Source organism: Oryzias latipes, chromosome 6, assembly GCF_053564925.1.
Source record: "Oryzias latipes strain Hd-rR chromosome 6, Olatipes_Hd-rR_3.1".
Lineage (NCBI taxonomy): Eukaryota > Metazoa > Chordata > Actinopteri > Beloniformes > Adrianichthyidae > Oryzias > Oryzias latipes.
This window is the reverse complement of record NC_136242.1, coordinates 30,372,224-30,393,609: the sequence shown is the minus strand read 5'-3', so window position 1 is coordinate 30,393,609 and position 21,386 is coordinate 30,372,224. Positions and strand designations below refer to the sequence as shown.

The 21,386-nt window shown below is 40.9% G+C and overlaps 4 protein-coding genes across 4 annotated transcripts; all 4 read left to right on the top strand.

Moving 5' to 3' along the window:
* Positions 1-3,913: 3,913 nt before the first annotated feature.
* On the top strand, positions 3,914-4,979 carry LOC144992488 (uncharacterized). Its single transcript, XM_078948984.1, has 4 exons — positions 3,914-4,051; positions 4,155-4,210; positions 4,282-4,404; positions 4,475-4,979. Exons 3-4 carry the CDS (start codon positions 4,296-4,298, stop codon positions 4,888-4,890), a joined length of 525 nt encoding a protein of 174 aa, XP_078805110.1. The 5' UTR covers positions 3,914-4,051; positions 4,155-4,210; positions 4,282-4,295; the 3' UTR covers positions 4,891-4,979.
* A 4,766-nt stretch (positions 4,980-9,745) lies between these two features.
* On the top strand, positions 9,746-10,804 carry LOC101162364 (uncharacterized). The gene is made up of 4 exons (XM_023956025.2): positions 9,746-9,868; positions 9,988-10,043; positions 10,110-10,232; positions 10,303-10,804. The coding sequence occupies exons 1-4, from the start codon at positions 9,864-9,866 to the stop codon at positions 10,716-10,718; spliced, it is 600 nt and encodes a 199-aa protein (XP_023811793.1). The 5' UTR covers positions 9,746-9,863; the 3' UTR covers positions 10,719-10,804.
* Positions 10,805-14,951: 4,147 nt separating this feature from the next.
* On the top strand, positions 14,952-15,951 carry LOC100049340 (uncharacterized). The gene is given in 5 exon segments (NM_001104754.1): positions 14,952-14,997; positions 15,122-15,177; positions 15,248-15,370; positions 15,441-15,854; positions 15,857-15,951. Coding segments are annotated over 4 exon segments (598 nt in total). The 5' UTR covers positions 14,952-14,992; the 3' UTR covers positions 15,857-15,951.
* Positions 15,952-19,005: 3,054 nt separating this feature from the next.
* Positions 19,006-20,196, top strand: LOC101162755 (uncharacterized). Its single transcript, XM_023956027.2, has 4 exons — positions 19,006-19,250; positions 19,375-19,430; positions 19,502-19,624; positions 19,695-20,196. Exons 1-4 carry the CDS (start codon positions 19,246-19,248, stop codon positions 20,108-20,110), a joined length of 600 nt encoding a protein of 199 aa, XP_023811795.1. The 5' UTR covers positions 19,006-19,245; the 3' UTR covers positions 20,111-20,196.
* The last annotated feature ends 1,190 nt before the right edge of the window (positions 20,197-21,386 follow it).

Sequence of the window (21,386 nt, the reverse complement as noted above, 5' to 3'; positions counted from 1 at the left end):
CATATCTCAGGCATGTAGAACTGCCTTTTTTCACCTGCGGAATATTGCTAAGATCAGAAATATCCTTTCTAAGAGTGACGCTGAAAAACTCATCCATGCATTTGTTACGTCTAGATTGGCTTGCTGTAACTCTTTGTAAGCAGCGTGTCCTAAGAGTTCCTTAAGAAGTCTCCAGCTTGTTCAGAACGCAGCTGCTAGATTGTTAGCAGGAACTAGCAGAAGAGATCACATCACTCCTGTATTAGTTTCACTTCATTGGCTCCCAGTTGATTCTAGAATCAAGTTCAAGATCCTCCTGTTAACCTATAAGGCCTTACATGGAATGGCCCCGTCCTACATTAAGGACCTCATAGTCCTTTACCACCCAAACAGAACACGTCGCTCGCAAAATGCAGGACTGCTCGTGGTTCCTAAAATTAAAAACGTACGGTTGGAGGTAGAGCGTCTAGCCACCAAGCCCCTGTCTTATGGAATAAGCTCCCAGCTTATGTAAGAGAGGCCGACTCAGTTTCTACATTCAAAGTTAGACTGAAAACATTCCTCTTTCCACAGGCTTATTGTCAGATAGTATTCAGAGATTATTTAAGATAATGTTAATGTTTCTAAATTAAACTTAATAACAATAACTATTTGTTTTAAAAGGCTGCTAGAAGTTGAAGCTGAGGTAACTATGGTGCACTGGGGTTCTGTCCTCTTTTCCCATGTACTTCTCCCCTCCTTCTCTTCTCTATTCTTGATTATTATTCATCATTTAGTTCCCTCTGTTTGGTGCAGTGCGATTCATGATTTGTCCCTCTTTCCCTCTCCCCTCCTGGGGAGTGGGAGTGCTTCCAGATTCCAGTTGGCTCATCCGTGCTCCTGTTCCTGACCGTGTACCTCGTCTCTGGCTCGTCTCTGCTGCTGCTCCTACACCTGGCTGTAGATCCTGTCTCTGACTCGTCCCTGCTGCTGCTCCTACACCTGGCTGTGGATCCTGCCTCTGGCTCGTCTCTGCTCTGTACCTGGCCGTGTACCTCGTCTCTGCTCCTACACCTGGCTGTGGATCCTGTCTACGGCTCGAATCCGCCCCCCGGCCGTCCCCCCAACTTCGGCTGGATGAAGCTCGTCTGCTGGACTTTAAATATGTTGTTGTAGAGTTAGATAAGTTAACTTTGTATGTATTCATGATCCTTTTGATTTTATGTTTAACTTTTTCAATTACCTACACGAAAGCACATAGAGACGACTGTTGTTGTGAATTTGGGCTATACAAATAAAATTGAATTGAATTGAATTGAACAGTGGCCCACATCTCATACCTACAAAGCTGGGAACTGAATTTGTCATGGTTGACAGTTTAAAGTACCTGAGTGTTCACCTCTAGACTGGTCCAAAAATACTGATACTCTGAACAAGGGCCAAAGTGGCCTCTACCTTCTGAAGAGACTGAAATCCTGAATGTGCAAACTTCTAAGGACTTAAGAACTCTGTAGCCTCTGCTCTTCATGGCTTTGTCTGCTGGGAACAAGCGGAACAATAGGAGCCTGAACAAGCTGGTCAGGAGGGCCAAATCTGTCATGGACTTATCGCTGGACTCTGGAGGATGTAGACCAAACTCAGATCCATCATGGACAGCAGCTCTCACCAAGTGCACCAAACTGAAGGAACCGAGACGTTTCTTCAGTGGGACGCAGACATGCCCGCAGTGTTGGAACAAGTGTTGTTTATTTCAATGGCCATCAGGCTGCATGACTTCTCTGTACGACTAGGTCATCGATTATTTGGGCTATTTGGTGTTCTGTGATTTGTATTTTTTTTTTGTACCGATTTAAGATCAGTCAAAACTGGTCAATGTTGACCGGGGACAGTGAGGAACATGAGATGAATATGATAGAAGGGAGTTAATAGAATTCTCTTGGTTGTTACATTGTTGATGGCTTCCTTTTGGTGATAGATTTTTCAAATTATCCTTTGAAAGTTGCACTCTAGCCCGTGAGCTTTGAAGCTTCACCGGCAATAAACATGAAAATAAAAAGGTTATGAAGGAATTCATCTACACCCTCTTGGCATGTTTTAGGAACAAAAGCAATAAACGTCTTTTTCTTTCAACAAACGTAACATTTCTAAACAAGGAATCTCACCAAATGTGATTAATGTGACACATCCCTAAACGTGTCTCACAGTGATAGAAAAACAAACTTTACATCACATTTGTCAATAATACACAAATCATATGTTAAATGCATGAAAATAAAATCTGTCGACAGGAAGTGAAGGCATGCAAACTCTTAAGGACCCGGCTGGGATTTCAGCCCTTAAGCTTTTTGATGGACGGCGTCAGTGCTCACCATCAGACCAACATGAAGAAAATCAGAACAGTTAGTTTTGAATTCAATTTGAGCCTACTTGATTACATTTATGTGGCCTCAGACCGTTTACAAACTCATGATCAATTTCCTAAAAATTTACCAGACCAGTAATTAAGTGAAGAATAAAACCCTGTAATTTCAGACCTTTTTTGTCCATTTGAAATGAATAAGACTTGTAAATTTTGGAGAGGAGCCGACGCTCTTGGGCTGCTGTTTGGATTGTTTTTGGTTTGGTTCTTGGCTTTTTGCTTTCAGGAAAATGATCATTTTTAATGTTGAACAGTTTTTGGCAGAATTTACACCAACAGGAGTGTTTCCATGGGTTCTCAAAAAACATCTTTACGTAAACAAAAAACAAACCAGAGCAATGAGATGTGCATTCACACATTCTAGCAGGGCAACAAAAACTGCTCAGCCTTTTTGACAGAAACTTAATTTATTCGTGCTGAGGGAAACTGTTTGATCTTTACAGCTGTAAACCTTCAGTTCAAACCATCATTACAGGAGTCTTCCTCCCACAGACTTCCAGAAATAAAAAAAGAAAACCTCTAAATTCTTCAGAAGCTGCTTGACTCTAAAAGCTCGTCTACAAGAGTGAATAAAACTGTACAGTTGGACAAAAATGCCTAACGTTCTCCCAACAAAGTTGAAATGAAAACATATTGTCAGTATTTCTGGTTGCCATGGCATCAAAGTGTTTATTATCCCTCAGTTTGATATGAAATCAAGGAGACAGAATCTGATCATCTCGTCTGTACTCGTGTCATTACTGTAACCTGACATTGAGATGAGTTTAACATGGTTAAGATTTCTTCTTCTTCTTCTTCTTCTTGTGATTTTATTGGCGGGAGGCACTAACGTGAAGGTGCATTATTGCCACCTACTGTGTTGGAGTGTGGGTCAGAGTGAGGATTACCTAACCAAATTTAACTAACAGAAGAAAAAAAAAGAAAAAAAAAACTAAATTATCCTCAATAACCTAGTTCTTTTCAAAAAACCTATAATTGCACCATTTAAATTCTCCTCCCCTCCCAGCAGCTTCTTTAAAGTCAGTTGTTCACCCTCTATCATCCGTACCCTACTTTCCAGTTGTCGTCTTTCCTCCCTTTACAGTTCACAATGACATAGAACATGCTCCACTGACTCTTCCCCTTTCCCACACTCACACAAACCAGTTGGATGTTTCCCTATCAGATGCAATGTATTATTCAAACCAGTGTGTCCCATCCTCAATCGTGATATTATGCAGCGATCCATGGTGTTTACTCTGACATTCATACCTCTCCCTACTTTGTCCTGAATACTAAATAGATGTCGACCTTTCCTCTCCCTTTCCCATTTTGTCTGCCATTCTTCCATAATACGCCTCCTAATAATTGCCCTAAATTCTGTCCTACCTCATGGAATTTCTATCTCTATACCCCGTTTCAATGCCCTTTTTGCCAGGAAGTCAGCCATTTCATTTCCCTCCACCCCCCTATGTGCTGGTACCCACATAAATCTAATGTTTATTTTCAAGTTTGCCAACCTGATCAACATGGTTAAGAATTGCAGGGCAAAACTTCCCTCAATCAGCAGCAGCTGTTTGCAGTCATCAATCAGCTCTGAGGATCAGATAAAAAACAGACGCTGCAGTTGGAAGTCACTGTCACAGGTCTCTGTGGTTTCTGTTCTTTGGTGTGAAGCAGCTGCAGCAGACTGAGGTACTAATTTATCATCTTTATTTCCCTTTTAACCTATTTCTAATAAAAATTTGCTATAACTGGACTCTTTCAAGAACTTTAAGCTGAGCTTTAATGTCTGCAGGTTTCTGTGGATTTCTTGTCTGCTCATTGGAAGCATTTCCTGTCTTCCTCAAGGAGGTAAGATGACCTCTCTGGACAGAAATTGACCTTAGCAGCTGGAGTTAACTCTACTTTTTTTTCCCTCAAAGGATACGATCCATCCATGTTTCTATACACTGGACAAGCTCCATCCTACGAGAAGCCTTCTGCACAGTCCAGTGGCTACAGCAGTCCGCAAGGCTATTACAGTGCTGGCACCAACACTGCTGGAGGTGACTGGATCTGCTCTGGTTCATGATGGTTCTCCTCTCAGATGACTGGACTGATCTTGTTTCCCTACAGGCTCTACGGACAGTACTGCTCCCATGTGGTACTCTGCTTCCTATCCTGAACAAGAGCCAGCCAAGCCAACTTATCAGAGACCTGCACAGTCCAGTGGTTATGGCAGCTACTCTGGTTCTGGATCTCAACAGTCTGGTTCCCAGGGCGCTCAGGCTGGAGTTCCAGGCAGCCAGCACCAGGTTGAACAGGAGAGCTGGAGCTCCTCATCTGACGACGAGGAAGAGCCAGAGTTTACTCCAGTGAGTGAGGAGGATCAAGTGTACGCTTTCAAGTCTCGCTCTCGCTACAACCAGAAACGGCTGCTGTTCAGTCAGTTCCGCTACACCCCAACAGAACCCCGTGTTCCTCAAGAACCAGTGTTCCCATACCCCAGCAAGTCTCATCAGGGCAAAGGTTCAGCCAAAGGAAGCCGCTAGGATCTGACTCCATGTGTTCTGTGGCTGTTGGCAAATACTGAAATGCAAGTGCTGTGTGGTCTTTAAAAATAAATCTTTGAAGTTTGAAATGTTGTGGATTAAACTTTTCAATTGCTTAAGCCAGATGGTGGTTCTAAAGAATATTGTTATGACACTTAAAATTCTCTTTATGCAGAGAATGATCCAAATACCAGCACTAAGGAAAAAAACCTTAACTGCAAAATCTAATTGGATCAGTAGATTTGGTTTTTGAAGATATTTTCCCCAGGAAACTTAAGTGACTATTGGATCCTGGAGAACCCATGGTTACTCTGGACACTGCAAGTGTCTGAACAACATGGGTTCCTTCAGAACAGTCATCAGATGTGTACATTGGAAGTCATCGACATGCACGAAAGATCAGTGGCTCCCCTATGATTGCAAACTGTTATCCCTCAAACTCCTTTCAGGGAGAAGGTTAAAACCTTGAGGTCAGTAAATGGACTCGTCCACCAGGCTGCTCCGCTGAACACAATCTGCTCTGCAGAACATTGTAGTCAAATCTAATGTGCCCAATTGCACATCTGAGCTATTTTGGATATTTACAGTCTTTTACTCCTGTTTTCACATTGTGTTGCCTTTACTCAACACTGCATAAGCGAGAGGAACAATATTGTGGCTGAACTGTATATTCCGTACACGGTGCAAAATGATTTGGTTTATTTTAAGCATTAATTGTGGACAATATTAACATCAGATTATTAAACTCATTACAGAAATAATGAAATGCATTGATTAAAAACAAAGGCAAGTCACATTTTATTGTAATCATTAACCAAAGTCATGAAGACTTGAATCAATGCTTTAAAAGGAGTGGAAAGCGGCGATCTTATGTAATCCCACCCCTACTGAGTTATTTGATTTAATAATTTTGTATATTTTTTATAATGCGGTTCTGATCAGATCAAGTGCTGATTTTAAGAAACAAAAGTTTTTATCTTCAGAAAACATTCATGATTTCAGTAAACTCTTGACATGAATCACACATCATGTAACAGTTGTAATACTCTATCATCAGAATACAACTTCATATTCATCCAGAATTCATCCCTACACACTGCAGATCAAGTTTTACACTTACAAATTTGAGACCTTATCCTCAAAAAGAAATCTTACATATTTTCAATAAACAATAATTTAAACTTTAAGTAACATATACATGAAAATAGGGGGCCAGTTTAGCTCGTGGTGGTTTGCAGCACCTTCCATCCATGAAACCTGGGTTCAAATCCAGGCTGCTCCCTCTTCCCCTCTCTGCTGCTGGATTGAGAGGGTTGCGTGAGGACAGGCATCCATAAAACCATTGCCAAGTTAACCACACAACTCATCCTCATGGGACAGTTGTTTCACTGTGGCGACCTCTGATGGGAGAAGCCAAAAGTGAAAGAAGATATGTAAAATCATTAATTATCATCAGAAGACATTATCACATTAACCCAGTAATCATTGCTACACATTGCAGATCAAGTGAACAAAATGGATAGCTTATTAATTGAATTCAAAACAATTTCATTTGCATTTCATCCTTTAATTAAGCCTGTAATTTACCCAGGGACAACCTAGAATGGCTTTAAACTCCCTTCAAACCCTAACCCTCACCCTTCCAATTTCATAAGTTTAAAGATGAACTGATTTGTCTAATTTTGGATGAAACAAGGCATTCACTTAAGAATCAAAGGCTTTGTAAACTCTTTTCTGAGATCATCACTGTCTTCCAAAAAAAATCATAAATAGAATTGGTCTAAAATAGCCAAAGTTAATCAACTCGGACCAAAGTGGCATCCTTCTGCCCAAAAATTGATCAAAAAAAGGAAGACAGCCCAGGGACATGCTCTCTGTCCTCCTATAAAAGGTAAATGGTGTATACTTGTATAGCACTTTTCTACCTACAAGGACAAAGCACTTCTACAGTCACAGACCCATTCACCCAGTCACACACACATTCACACACTGGTTGCTGCTCCACTGCCAAACACAGGCACCCACCTACCACCAGAGACAAGGTGGGGTTCAATGCCTTGCCCAAGGACACTTCAACTCATGGGTGCACAAGGCAGGAATCAAACCTGCAACCTTACAATCATGGGTCAACCACCCTTCCGCTGCACTACGGCCACCAATATGACTTCTTCCTCACCAGCGTTTTTCATTTGCTGTCTTTCATCATTTGCTTCTTGTTCTGTTCTTTTGTTTCTGCAAAAACTAGCTGTTAAAGTTGTTTTTTTAAACATCATTGGAAATGTTTACAATATGTTACTATATATTGTAATTCAATTTCAATTCAATTTTATTTGTATAGCCCAAAATCACAACAACAGTCGTCTCGATGGGCTTCGAAGTAAAACATGAATTCAAAAGGATCATGAAAACAAAGAGTTCAATAGGAAAATACTAAAATGAACTAACAAACTGACTAACCTATACTGGCATCCCTGCCCTTAGACCCCCCTTCGCGGTAAGGAAAAACTCCTAAAAAACTGGATTCCGGAAAAAACTAAGAAACCACAGGGGTGTCCACATGAAGGAGGGATCCTCCCCCAGGACGGACAGGCGATCTACCAGAACTTTTAGAGAAGAATTAACTTATCTAAATCTACAACTACATATATAAAAGTCCAGCAGACGAGCTTCATCCAGCCGTGGTTGGGGGGACAGTCAGGGGGCGCGAGTCGAGCCGGAGACAGGAACCACAGCCAGGTGTAGGAGCAGGAGCAAAGGCGAGGTAAACGGTCAGGAACAGGAGCACGGATGAGCCAACTGGAGTCTGGAAGTAAAACAATACATCTTCTCTGAAAAACACAAAATGTTGTAAAAAATAACAGTGACAATGACAACGGTTCTGGTTCTGAATCTTTGCCTGAGGTCAAACTTTTAATGTTTATTCTAAAGAAATTAAGTTTATTTACGAGTTAGGTCTTAAAGTCAGGGGCGGAGCTACAGGGGAGCTTTGCCCCCCCCCCGGCTCCCCAATTCAATACTAGTATCATTGACAAAGATTAAAAATCATCAATGTTGTTTCTTTAGACATCCAAATCTAATTTCAGAACAAAGAAAAAACATTTGGAGCAGTTTTTTCTTCCACATTGACCTTATTTTGTATGACTCCTAATAATTAAATAGTAAGAAAAAAAAGCTATTCTGATAGTCTGTATGTTTTTCAAACTATGAGAAAATGGCTTATATTTTGACTTTTGAGCAATAATCAGTGTTAAAATCCTGCTGAATGATCATTAACATTCTGTGTTTATTGGCAGTTGTCGAGCTGGCAGGTATCACTGAGGGCAGCCTGGAACCAGGTGGCTTGAAGCATAGTCTTTGACAAAGTTAAAAGATATTGCATCCTTCTTCACACTTCAGACAAATTTGAAAGAGAAAAAAAAATCTTCTAGTGCATCAGAGCTGAAATCTGGACATTTCACAGTCGAGTTTTTGCTTAAGCTTCTGCCTTTTATTTCTTAGATTTCCTACATTTGGGTCTTCTGTGACCCCCTGTCTGTTTATTCAATTTAAATATAAATCTAGTTAAAGAAACAAAAAAGGACACTAATTATCCAACAGCTAATTTGTTTTAACAGCTATAAATGATGAACCCAAACAACAACTTCATTCCGGGGGGAATTTAATTAAAAGGAAAAAAAAAAGAAATGTTCCAAGTCTAAAATCCTAAAGAAACGCTCAAAGTCTATCTAATTAACTGAGTTTCATTTTTTATTTGATAAGTATTGGTGAGTACACTAGAAAACAAATCTCCTTCCAAAAAGAAGTAAAAAAAGGAAGAATACTCAGTTTTTTTCTTGTTATGAGAGAAAAAAATCTGCCAACAGACCTTGTAGAATTTGTCTTGGTAGATTTTTTAAAATAAATTGTGGTGTCCAGCTCCATTAAGGGCAAATTTAGACTTAAAATTTGGTATAAACATTATTTTTGGTATCTTATTTTGGTATATTGCTCTAATAAAATAATGAAAAACAATCATGTCCTCAAATAAGCATTTATTGTTAAAAATGTTTTATATCTTTAATATAGGAACATTTATTTATATACATGCTAATACTTTACCCCCAAAATATCCTATTTTAAGCCATACAATAGTCCAACTATCCTTATTTATAGACCAAATAATTAGAATAAGACTAGAATTTAATATTTTAAGATAAATTTTTCAAAATTATATAAAATATTCAACATTTAAGCTGTTACATAACACAGAGTAAGTGAGTCTCCAAGAATTCACCAAAGACTGCATGAATATTTGCAATCATTCTGGAACTTTTTTTTTTTTCGGGGGGGGGGGGGGGGGGGGGGGGGGGCTACTTTAACTTCAAAGAACTAAAGAGGTTTTTGATCATATCTTTGATAGAAATATTACCTGTTTACACATTGTTTTTAAAACTTTTTTTAAACTTTGTGCCGTGAGTTTAACAAGTGTGTTTCTTTATTTTTACAAATAGCATTTTGAAAACCTGATTTTGAGAACAGAAACCTCTACTGAATTTATTAACCTTTGACGAGCAAAGAATTTATAAATGTGAATCGTAATTATCCGGGAGTTTAACCTCAAAAATAATAAATCCCTGAAGCAGGAAACTTTTATGGAATTCTGAGAAAAGCAGAAAATAAAGAAATGGGCAAATGATGCAGCAGGACCCTCATTTCCAATAAGGCAAAGTTTTATGGTGGTCATAGAAATATATCTTGGGGTGATAAAGTGAGTCTCAATCTGAAAACAAAGGAGAAGTTTAAAAACTTTTCAAACAAGTTAGTTGGTTTCCAGCTAACTTGAAAAGAAGTCTGTTAAGTCAGCTGTTGTGCAGCAGCTGATCTCAGTCAACAATCAGCTCTGAGGATCAGATAAAAGCAGCTCCTGCAGATTCAAGTCAGTGTCAAAGCATTCTCTGCCTTTTGAGTTCTAGTTTAGTGGTAACTGTAGCAGAATGAGGTAAGTTGATGTTGAATTATTCAAACTTAAGGTACATAGACAATGGGTAAGCTTCTGAGTTGGTTTGTAATGACATGATCTTTTGATGTGAAACTCATACATTTGATTACTGTCTACAGGTTTCTGTGGATTTCTTGTCTGCTCATTGGGAGCATCTCCTGTCTTCCTCAAGGAGGTAAGATGACCTCTCTGGACAGTACTTGACTTTAGCAGCTGGAGTTAACTATACTCTTCCTCAAAGGATACGATCCATCCATGTTTCTATACACTGGACAAGCTCCATCCTATGAGAAACCTTCTGCACAGTCCAGTGGCTACAGCAGTCCGCAAGGCTATTACAGTGCTGGCACCAACACTGCTGGAGGTGACTGGATCTGCTCTGGTTCATGATGGTTCTCCTCTCAGATGACTGACCTGATCTTGTTTCCCTACAGGCTCTACAGACAGTACTGCTCCCATGTGGTACTCTGCTTCCTATCCTGAACAAGAGCCAGCCAAGCCAACTTATCAGAGACCTGCACAGTCCAGTGGTTATGGCAGCTACTCTGGTTCTGGATCTCAACAGTCTGGTTCCCAGGGTGCTCAGTCTGGAGCTCCAGGCAGCCAGCACCAGGTTGAACAGGAGAGCTGGAGCTCCTCATCTGACGACGAGGAAGAGCCAGAGTTCACTCCAGTGAGTGAGGAGGATCAAGTGTACGCTATCAAGTCTCGCTCTCGCTACAACCAGAAACGGCTGCTGTTCAGTCAGTTCCGCTACACCCCAACAGAACCCCGTGTTCCTAAAGAACCAGTGTTCCCGTACCCCAGCAAGTCTCATCAGGGCAAAGGTTCAGCCAAAGGAAGCCGCTAAGATCTGACTCCATGTGTTCTGTGGCTGTTGGCAGTTACTGAAATGCAAGTGCTGTGTGGTCTTTAAAAATAAATCTTTGAAGTTTGCATGTTGTGGATAAAACTCTTTTCAATTGCTTAAACCAGAGGGTGGTTCGAAAGAATATTGTTACGACACTCTTATTTGGGTAAAACAACTCCATCTAAATGTTTGGGTAAGCGTATTTAAGATTATATTTTGCCCAGGAAACGTGCTTGATCTTGGAGAAATCATGGTTCTTCTGGACAGTAAAGCATGTGTCTGAACAGCAGGTCCGTCATCGCCAGCTATGTGGTGTGCTGAAAATCTCTCATGGTAAATGCAGTAAGCTCATTGGCTCTCCTCAGAATGCAAACTACTTGCATCCCTCAAACCTCTGCTTTGCTCTACTTTCAGGGAGAAGGTTAAAACCATGAGGTCAGTAAATGGACTCGTCCACCAGGCTGCTCCTATAGTGAATACAATCTGCTCTGCAGAACTTTGTAGTCAAATCTAATGTGCCCAATTGCACATCTGAGCTATTTTGGATATTTACCGTCTTTTCCTGTTTTGAAATTGTGTTGCCTTTACTCAAAGCATAAGCAAGAGGAACTATAATTTGGCTGAACAGTATATTCAGTATACGGAGCAAAATATGGTTTATTTCAAGCATTGTGGACAATACAATAACAGATTATTAAACTCATTACTGAAATAATGAAATGCATTGTTTAAAAACAAAGGCTGAGTTATTTGATTTTATAATTTTTTCAAGTGCTGATTTTAAGTAACAAAAGTTCTTATCTTCAGAAAACATTCATGATTTCAGTAAACTGTAACATGAATCATACATCATGTAACAGTTGTAATAATCTATCATCAGAATACAACTTCGTATTCATCCTCAAAAAGAAATCTTCTATCCCTTATGCTATCTTATAGGGTCCAGATGACCCCACCCTTATATTGATCTGTTATCCCTTCTAGGATAAAGGTGGAAAGATTTCATGTAATCCATGGACACCTGTGAAGATCACAGATCATTGAAGAAAAAAGGTTCAGAGCACTGTCTAGTGGGTCTAGATGACCCCACTCCCATTGTATTTGGAGTGATGCAAACACCTTTTGATCTTCATATTGTAAAATCAGAGTTTCTTTATACATTTTCTTGAATATTTGGATATTTGAACATTGTTTGAGCTCATTGCTTAACTCATTCCAAAGTTTAGTGCCACACACAAACACAGAAAAACTTTTCTTTGTGCTTTTTATCAATTTGATCTTGAAATTCCTACGTCCCCCCCAGTTTGTAGCCTCCTTATATTTATAAGAAATGTTTTCGGATACTGAATGGTAATGTTTTCCCATTAGCTCTGTATACAGGTTGTGAGGTGTAAAAATGAACATAGTCAGATTTAAAAGTCTGTATTAATAAAATAGATATTAGTGATAGCCAGCTTTATGTATGATTCCCATGACTTGTTAATTGACAATGAAGGACTTTTAAATCTTTGAAGTAAGCTGTTCTTACATCGGTTTGATGAAGTAATAAGCTCTCCTGTGTCGCGTTTAAATACAATTTTCATGTTTGTAACATGGGAATTTCCTTTTGGTGATACATTTTCAAAATTCTCCTTTGTAAGTTGCTCCAAGGCCCGCAATCTGTTGAGCTTTGAAGTTTCAACTTTAATAATTGAAGATAAAAAAGCTTATGGAGGAAATTATCTTGGCATATTTTTCAGGAATAAAAATGATCAATATTATTTTATTTTAATTTTATTTTCAGTGAATGGCTACCAATGTTTTTGGAACAGAGACTGTCGCTAAACATTGATGTGATTAATGTGACACATCCTTGACAACTGAACAGGCGCCCTTATAATGGTTACAAACAAAACATCACATTTGCCAATGATGCAAAATCATATTTTCAATGTAAGTGCTTAAAACAAAATCTGTCATCATTAATATTTTTAAGGACCCCGCTAGGATTTCAACCAGAAAAAAAATTATAATGGAAGACGACAGGGCTCCCCATCAAACCAATACGTTTAAACTCAGAAATGTTTGTTTAATAAAAACAAACAGATAGAAATCTGAGCCCATTTGATTTAATTTATGGAGCCTTGTTTGTGGAATATTCCTGTTATCCTCCCATCTGCTTGTTTATTCAGCCTCAGACATGTATAAACCTTATGATCAATCTTATCGACTCATAAAACATCACCAGACCATTTGGCTTCAGTGGATAAGAAATTAAGGACTTTCACTATTTTAGTCCATTTCAGTTATTGAGAGACGTTATAGCTCACAAGCTGCTGTTTGGATTGGTTTTGGATTGGTTCTGGGGGGTATTCCAGGAAGCATGTTTAAACTAGCCTGACTTTGAGCCTGAACTCTGGCTGAAACCCGCCTGAACTTGCTTACTCTGGGTATGTCGGTTCCAAAAGACCGAATATGAGTTGGGGTAATTACGCTCGACTTGGTAACCCTGGGTTAATGCGTGTGCGCGTCAAGTACATAAAGACATTCTCAATAGATCGCCGATTTCTGGAGTCACCGTGGAAACGCGTGGTGAAACAAAGAGAGCGCTATACTTCAGTGAGATGGAGTCAGAAATTTTAATGAGGCCGGATGAAGATTATACGTCCATCAAAAAAGTAATACGGCTGCATCATCAGCAAAAGAAAGAGTTTCTGCTTAAAGAAAAAGAACGGACAAAATATACACACGCGTTTCTGATCTTATTTCCATTTTCCTTGTGACGCATATATATATATATATATATATATATATATATATATATATATATATATATATATATATATATATATATATATATATAACTTATCGTAGCTTATATAACTTATCCAATTTTGCCAACTTAAATGAATTACTTCTATTGGTAACAAGTAATTGAGTTTAATTTATTCAACCTAATTTCTTACGTCTATAAAACTTAATTAGTGTTTATACAACTCAAATTTACATATTTATCTAACTAAATGTCATATTACTCCAATTTTGAGACGGCAGATATTCTCATTTTTATAACAATGAAAAGAAAGATGCAATATTCACAATCATTTACCAGTTTTCCGACATTGCCATAATAAAGTTCTTCAGTAGGGTGCCATATAAACTCATCATTCTCTCCCTCCCTCTCACTCATGGTGCAGAGACTTAAGCATAGACGGACAAATTAACTCGGCAAAACACAGGAAAACAGCTAAACAACTAAACACATTTGGTCAAAAACCCACACTTAGACCCAAATCCGTCCAGACAGGCAAAGGGAATGGTATCCCACAATCCCTTGTGGTGCCAATCTAACAGCAGCACCAAAGTTACACCTAATTAATTGAATTAATTTGAATGAAAGCAAAATAACTGTATGAAAACTACGTGTTTATTTTTAAACTGACTCAACAAAAAAAAAAGTTTTTTAATTATCTTAACTGAAGCAAAAAATTAAGTTAGATCAAAGTAAAAAAGTTTATTTTCCAACATCCATATGTGGTCTTATCACCATCTCACGGTGGAAAAAGTATTATCTGAGCTTCTTCATCCACTAAATCATCTTCAAATGGACACGCCATGCTGTTTCACCTCACTGAAAACAAACTAACCTTCAACTAAACCTGCTCCAGACCAGGTTATGTTCAGAGCAGGAGTTGCCATGGCAACTTGACATACCCAGAAACATACCTCAATTTCTGTAACCAAAAGCTGAGGTTATCAACTTCCTTAGCCTCAAACTTACCGTGGGAGCTAGCATAACCTGCTTTCTGGAATACCCCCCCAGGAGTCTTCCTCCCACAGACTTCCAGAAACAAAACAAAAAACTCTCTAAATTCTTCAGAGGCTGCTTGATTCTCAAAGCTCATCTACAAGAGTGAATAAAACTGTATACAGTTGGTCAAACATGCCTAAAGTCCTCCCAACAAAGTTGAAATGAAAACATATTGTCAGTATCTCTGGTTGCCATGGCATCAAAGTGTTTATTATCCCTCAGTTTGATATGAAATCAGTTGATCAGATTCTGATGGGTGGTGCTAGAGGTACACTAAAGATACACTGTAACCTGACATTGAGATGAGTTTAACATGGTTAAGAATTGCTGGAAATCTTCAGCAAAATTTCCCTCAATCAGCAGCAGCTGTTTGCATTCATCAATCAGCTCTGAGGATCAGATAAAAAACAAACGCTGCAGTTGGAAGTCACTGTCACAGGTCTCTGAGGTTTCTGTTCTTTGGGGGTGGAGCAGCTGCAGAAAAATGAGGTACAAAGTTTCAGCCTTTATTTAGCTATTTATCATCTTTATTTCCCTTTTAACCTATTTCTAATAAAAATTTGCTATAACTGGACACTTTCAAGAACTTTAAGCTGAGCTTTAATGTCTGCAGGTTTCTGTGGATTTCTTGTCTGCTCATTGGAAGAATCTCCTGTCTTCCTCAAGGAGGTAAGATGACCTCTCTGGACAGTACTTAACTTTAGCAGCTGGAGTTAACTCTACTTTTTTCCCCTCAAAGGATACGATCCATCCATGTTTCTATACACTGGACAAGCTCCATCCTATGAGAAACCTTCTGCACAGTCCAGTGGCTACAGCAGTCCACAAGGCTATTACAGTGCTGGCACCAACACTGCTGGAGGTGACTGGATCTGCTCTGGTTCGTGATGGCTCTCATCTCAGATGACTGACCTGATCTTGTTTCCCTACAGGCTCTACAGACAGTACTGCTCCCATGTGGTACTCTGCTTCCTATCCTGAACAAGAGCCAGCCAAGCCAACTTATCAGAGACCTGCACAGTCCAGTGGTTATGGCAGCTACTCTGGTTCTGGATCTCAACAGTCTGGTTCCCAGGGTGCTCAGTCTGGAGCTCCAGGCAGCCAGCACCAGGTTGAACAGGAGAGCTGGAGCTCCTCATCTGACGACGAGGAAGAGCCAGAGTTCACTCCAGTGAGTGAGGAGGATCAAGTGTACGCTATCAAGTCTCGCTCTCGCTACAACCAGAAACGGCTGCTGTTCAGTCAGTTCCGCTACACCCCAACAGAACTGCGTGTTCCTCAAGAAGCAGTGTTCCCATACCCCAGCAAGTCACATCTAGGCAAAGGTTCAGCCAAAGGAAGCCGCTAGGATCTGACTCCATGTGTTCTGTGGCTGTTGGCAGTTACTGAAATGCAAGTGCTGTGTGGTCTTTAAAATAAATATTTAAAGTTCGACTGTTGTGGATAAAACTCTTTTCAATGGCTTAAACCAGAGGGTTGTTCCAAAGAATCTTGTCACAACACTGTTAAAATTGTTTACTTTATGTAGAGACTGATCCAAATACTTGCGGAAACTCTAGTTCAGGAAAACCTGAACTGCTAAAACAATCTATGGGTCAGAAAGCGTTTTGGAGATTTTGTTTTGCCTGGGAAACTTGCATGACCACTTTCTCCAGGAGAACCCATGGTTCATCTAGACACTGCATGTGTTTGAACAACCATGGGCTCATTGAAATGCAATTGCTATGTAGTCTTTTTAAATAAAATGCTTTAACTTAAACGATGGGGATGAAAAGATTAAATGGCTATATCAGAGGGGGGTTCTTGAAATTTGTCATCACATTACTTACGACTCTAGCTGAAAGAAACAAAACTGAAAAAACTCTTTGCCAATTTTAACTGCACTTTGACATTTTTTGGCCCCTTGGTGGGGAGGGTTCTAGGACATCACTGCAAGCAGATGTCCTCTGTGCCCTCTCCGCCAATTTTTACCACACCCTTCAGTGTACAGACACCCCCTTTACCTCACAAAATACACACTCCAACACAACACAAGGAAGAGGGGCTTCTGATCTTCTGTCCCCAGCCCTTTCCCTGGCAGAGGGAACTGGGGCCCTCTGTCACAGCGGCCCTGTCCCTTGGGTGCTGGCTTCCTGGGCCCGCCGGCCCTCTCTCCACGCAGGGAGAGGGATCACTGAGCTCTCTGGCAAGACCCGGAGCCGGGGATCATATCACATCTTAGCCTGGGGGTGTCCGTGTCCCAGTGGTGTTGGTTCTGGTCCTGGCCCCTGGGCGCCGGCCTTCATATTTTCCAACACCCTTAGGGACCCTCACTCCTTGGGCATCCTCCTCCTGGGTGGGGGGGGCCCTGGCTTGCTCTCTCCGGGAATAACTGTGGCCTGGGGGGGGCTGCCTGGAGCATGGGGTCGGGTCTTCCCTGGGGGGCTCTGACTCATGCCTGGGGCGGGGGGAGGCTCAGGACTCCTGGGTGGTGGTGGGCCTCCTGTCTGGGGGTTGGTTGGGCCCCTCGTTTGGCCCCCTGGGTGCGGTAGGGTCGGGCTTCTCTACGGGTCGGGCTGGGGCTTGCACTCTCTACCTCCTGCGCCCCCCTGCTCTCTGGCGTTTGGGGCGGCTGTGGCGGTCCTGCTGGCCCTGCCCGGTGGCGGATGTGGTTGCCCGGCAGGGGGTCTTTCTCTATCTGCTGTTTTGTGCGGGTGTTGGGGGGTCCCGGCTGCCGCTGCTGCTGCGGTGGGGGCCTAGGTGGGGGGGGGGGGGGGGGTGGCTGGGTTTTCTCCCTCTATTTGCATTCAATTATCCACCCCAGGAGAACATAAACACTCACTCAAGCACAGGCACTATCTCACCTTTGCACAAACAGTTTGCATGACTGAATGAAATGTTTCACGTGTTAGTCTGAATGCATAAGTAGACGTGTGTGAATGTTAGTGGTAGTATGTGCATGTAGACTTGTTTGTGTGTGAACACTTTTGGAGCCAACAGGTGTGTTTGTAATGTTTGGATGTGTGTGTGGACAGTCCCCTGCCCATTTTAGATTTTTCATGCCTCTTAACCTGTCAATTGTGATTATAAAGCTCCAGCAACTTGTTGCTTTCTGACGTTTCATGATCTTACCCTCGCTACTATAATAACTCCTCTACCCCCCCGCCTTTTCTGTCATCCCTTTTTCTTTTCCGTCCGGTCCAACAAAAAATATTTACAAATATAATTAGCATGAATAAAGTTTAGCTGAAATTAAAAAAGGGGTTTATTTAAATATACATCTGGTGTATCATAAGATTCATAACCCCTGTTGTTAAAGTAAAATATGTCTAACACAAAAGGCTTTCAGCTCTCATCTGTTTGCTTAGCTGTTGGACAGGACAAGTTAAAAAAAATTTAATAAATAAATTGCTTGTATCAGTATAAAATGGTTTTGAATGTATTTTGCCCAAGAAACGTGCTTGATCCTGGAAAAACCATGGTTCCTCTGGACACTTAAGCATGTGTCTGAACATGAGGTCCTTCAGAACAGTCATCGCCAGCTATGTGTGGTGTGCTGAAAATCTCTCCCATGGTAAATGCAGTAAGCTCATTGGCTCTCCTCAGATTGCAAACTACTTGCATCCCTCAAACCTCTGCTTTGCTCTACTTTCAGGGAGAAGGTTAAAACCTTGAGGTCAGTAAATGGACTCGTCCACCAGGCTGCTCCTATAGTGAACACAATCTGCTCTGCAGAACATTGAAGTCAAATCTAATGTGCCCAATTGCACATGTGAGCTATTTTGGATATTTACCGTCTTTTGCTCCTGTTTTCACATTGTGTTGCCTTTACTCATCAAAGCATAAGCAAGAGGAACTATAATTTGGCTGAACTGTATATTCAGTATATGGAGCAAAATGATTTGGTTTATTTCAAGCATTAATTGTGGACAATACAATCATCTTCTTCCGTTTGTGCCTTTCGGGGTCACGGGGCTGCCAGAGCCTATCCCGGCCACCTATGAGCGAGGGCAGGGGACACCCTGGACAGTCTGTCGCAGGGTCACACATATCACACACCCATTCACAATCACATTCACACCTATGGACAATTTGGAGTGACCAATTAAACTATGAAGCATCTTTTTGGATGGTGGGAGGAAGCTGGAGTCCTCGGAGAAAACCCATGCATGCATGGGGAGAACATGCAAACTTCACACAGAAAGTCCCCCATTATTGTTCTGTTTTCAGGTCCCCCAGCCGGGACTTAAACCAGGGACCTTTTTGCTGTGAGGTAAGAGCGCTAACCACTACTTCACCGTGCCGCCATTATTAAACTCATTACAGAAATAATTAAATGCATCGATTAAAAACAAAGGCAAGTCAAATTTTATTATAGTAATCATTAACCAAAGACAATGATTACTAACAAACATGCCTAACGTCCTCCCAACAAAGTTGAAAAGAAAACATGTTGTCAATATCTCTGGTTGCCATGGCATCAAAGTGTTTTTTATCCCTCAGTTTGATATGAAATCTGTTGATCAGAATCTGATCATCTCGTCTGTCCTCCTGTCAGCACTGTAACCTGACATTGAGATAGGTTTAACATGGTTAAGAATTGCAGGAAATCTTCAGCTAAACTTCCCTCAATCAGCAGCAGCTGTTTGCATTCATCAATCAGCTCTGAGTATCAGATAAAAACAGATGCTGCAGTTGGAAGTCACTGTCACAGGTCTCTGAGGTTTCTGTTCTTTGGTGTGAAGCAGCTGCAGCAAAATGAGGTACAAAGTTTCAGCCTTTATTTAGCCATTTATCATCTTTATTTCCCTTTTAACCTATTTATAATAAAAATTTGCTATAACTGGGCACTTTCAAGCACTTTAAGCTGACCTTTAATGTCTGCAGGTTTCTGTGGATTTCTTGTCTGCTCATTGGAAGAATTTCCTGTCTTCCTCAAGGAGGTAAGATTACCTCTCTGGAGAGAATTTGACCTTAGCAGCTGGAGTTAACTCTACTTTTTTCCCCCTCAAAGGATACGATCCATCCATGTTTCTATACTCTGGACAAGCTCCATCCTACGAGAAGCCTTCTGCACAGTCCAGTGGCTACAGCAGTCCGCAAGGCTATTACAGTGCTGGCACCAACACTGCTGGAGGTGACTGGATCTGCTCTGGTTCATGATGGTTCTCGTCTCAGATGCCTGACCTGATCTTGTTTCCCTACAGGCTCTACGGACAGTACTGCTCCCATGTGGTACTCTGCTTCCTATCCTGAACAAGAGCCAGCCAAGCCAACTTATCAGAGACCTGCACAGTCCAGTGGTTATGGCAGCTACTCTGGTTCTGGATCTCAACAATCTGGTTCCCAGGGTGCTCAGTCTGGAGTTCCAGGCAGCCAGCACCAGGTTGAACAGGAGAGCTGGAGCTCCTCATCTGACGACGAGGAAGAGCCAGAGTTCACTCCAGTGAGTGAGGAGGATCAAGTGTACGCTTTCAAGTCTCGCTCTCGCTACAACCAGAAACGGCTGCTGTTCAGTCAGTTCCGCTACACCCCAACAGAACCCCGTGTTCCTCAAGAACCAGTGTTCCCGTACCCCGGCAAGTCTCATCAGGGCAAAGGTTCAGCTAAAGGAAGCCGCTAAGATCTGACTCCATGTGTTCTGTGGCTGTTGGCAGTTACTGAAATGCAAGTGATGTGTAGTCTTTAAAAATAAATCTTTGAAGTTTGCATGTTGTGGATAAAACTCTTTTCAATGGCTTAAACCAGAGGTTAATATAGTGGATGGGCTGGAAGTTGCTGGGAGAGAAGCACACACCTTGGTCACTTCACTTGGTATTATCTCAACCCTGATTCAAAGTTGACTTGCTACTGTCAAAGGTGTCAAAGTCCCCCCCCCCCCCCCCCCCCCCCCACCCCACCCCCAACTGGTGTGCTGTGATAAATTACCCATTTCACTGATCGGTACCATGATTTAGCTGCAGCTTCAGTTCTGTTTTTGTAAAAGTCCCACCCCTTCACCTTTCTCCCCAATCATTCTTGGAGGCTTGATAACACGTCATCAGTCTGACCAATCAGAATTCGTTAAGGTCTTCACTTCTGATTTAGCTTGTAAAGTCTCAGTTCCAACAAACAAGCTAACACTCATGTTAAACTTAACTAACATTTAAGAAACAGGATTAAGGTGGATTGGCCAACAAACTAAACTGAAACAATTTAATATCTAAAGTGTTCAAATAAAATTGTTAAACTGAAGGGAAAACTACCAGGGTAACATTTCAAATTTAGTTGAATATTACTGAAAACTAACAACTTTTAAATCTTACATCTTTTAGAAAAAAAAGCCAACTTCCAGCTTTTTCTGCCACAATTACCACAAACGCATTTGAGATTGCAAAGGGACTGTAGAACATTACAAACTGAGTTTCTCCTTTTTAAATTTTTGGATGCTGTGGGATTTTTTTTGTCAAGGATTAAGTGTGCCTTGGCTCAAAAAAGGTTAAACACCGTCTTAGAAGACCACATCCCTTCCACTGAAAGCTGGCTCTGGAGAATTTGTCAAACGCTTTGAATGTTTGACAAAAGAGTACCAACTTTTAAGGCATCTGCTCAGTTTATAGCTTGAAAAACTTGTGCTACTGCAAAAATGTCATGGAAAAAAAAAGTAGGATTAGCAAGAACATGTCTAGAGCAATAATGGTTATTCTGACGAATATAATTAGTAATAGCTGTCGATTTCTCAATAGACGTCTATGGGATTTCAACTTTTTGGGACCAGTGGGTACTTAAGGAGGGATCCAGTTCTCATAGACAATGTTCTAACAATAGTCAATGTTCTGAACAGAGATGAGTCTTATGGTGAAAAACAGTGAGATGTCAACAATTATATACACATAACGTTTTGAACAAACCTGGTCCAT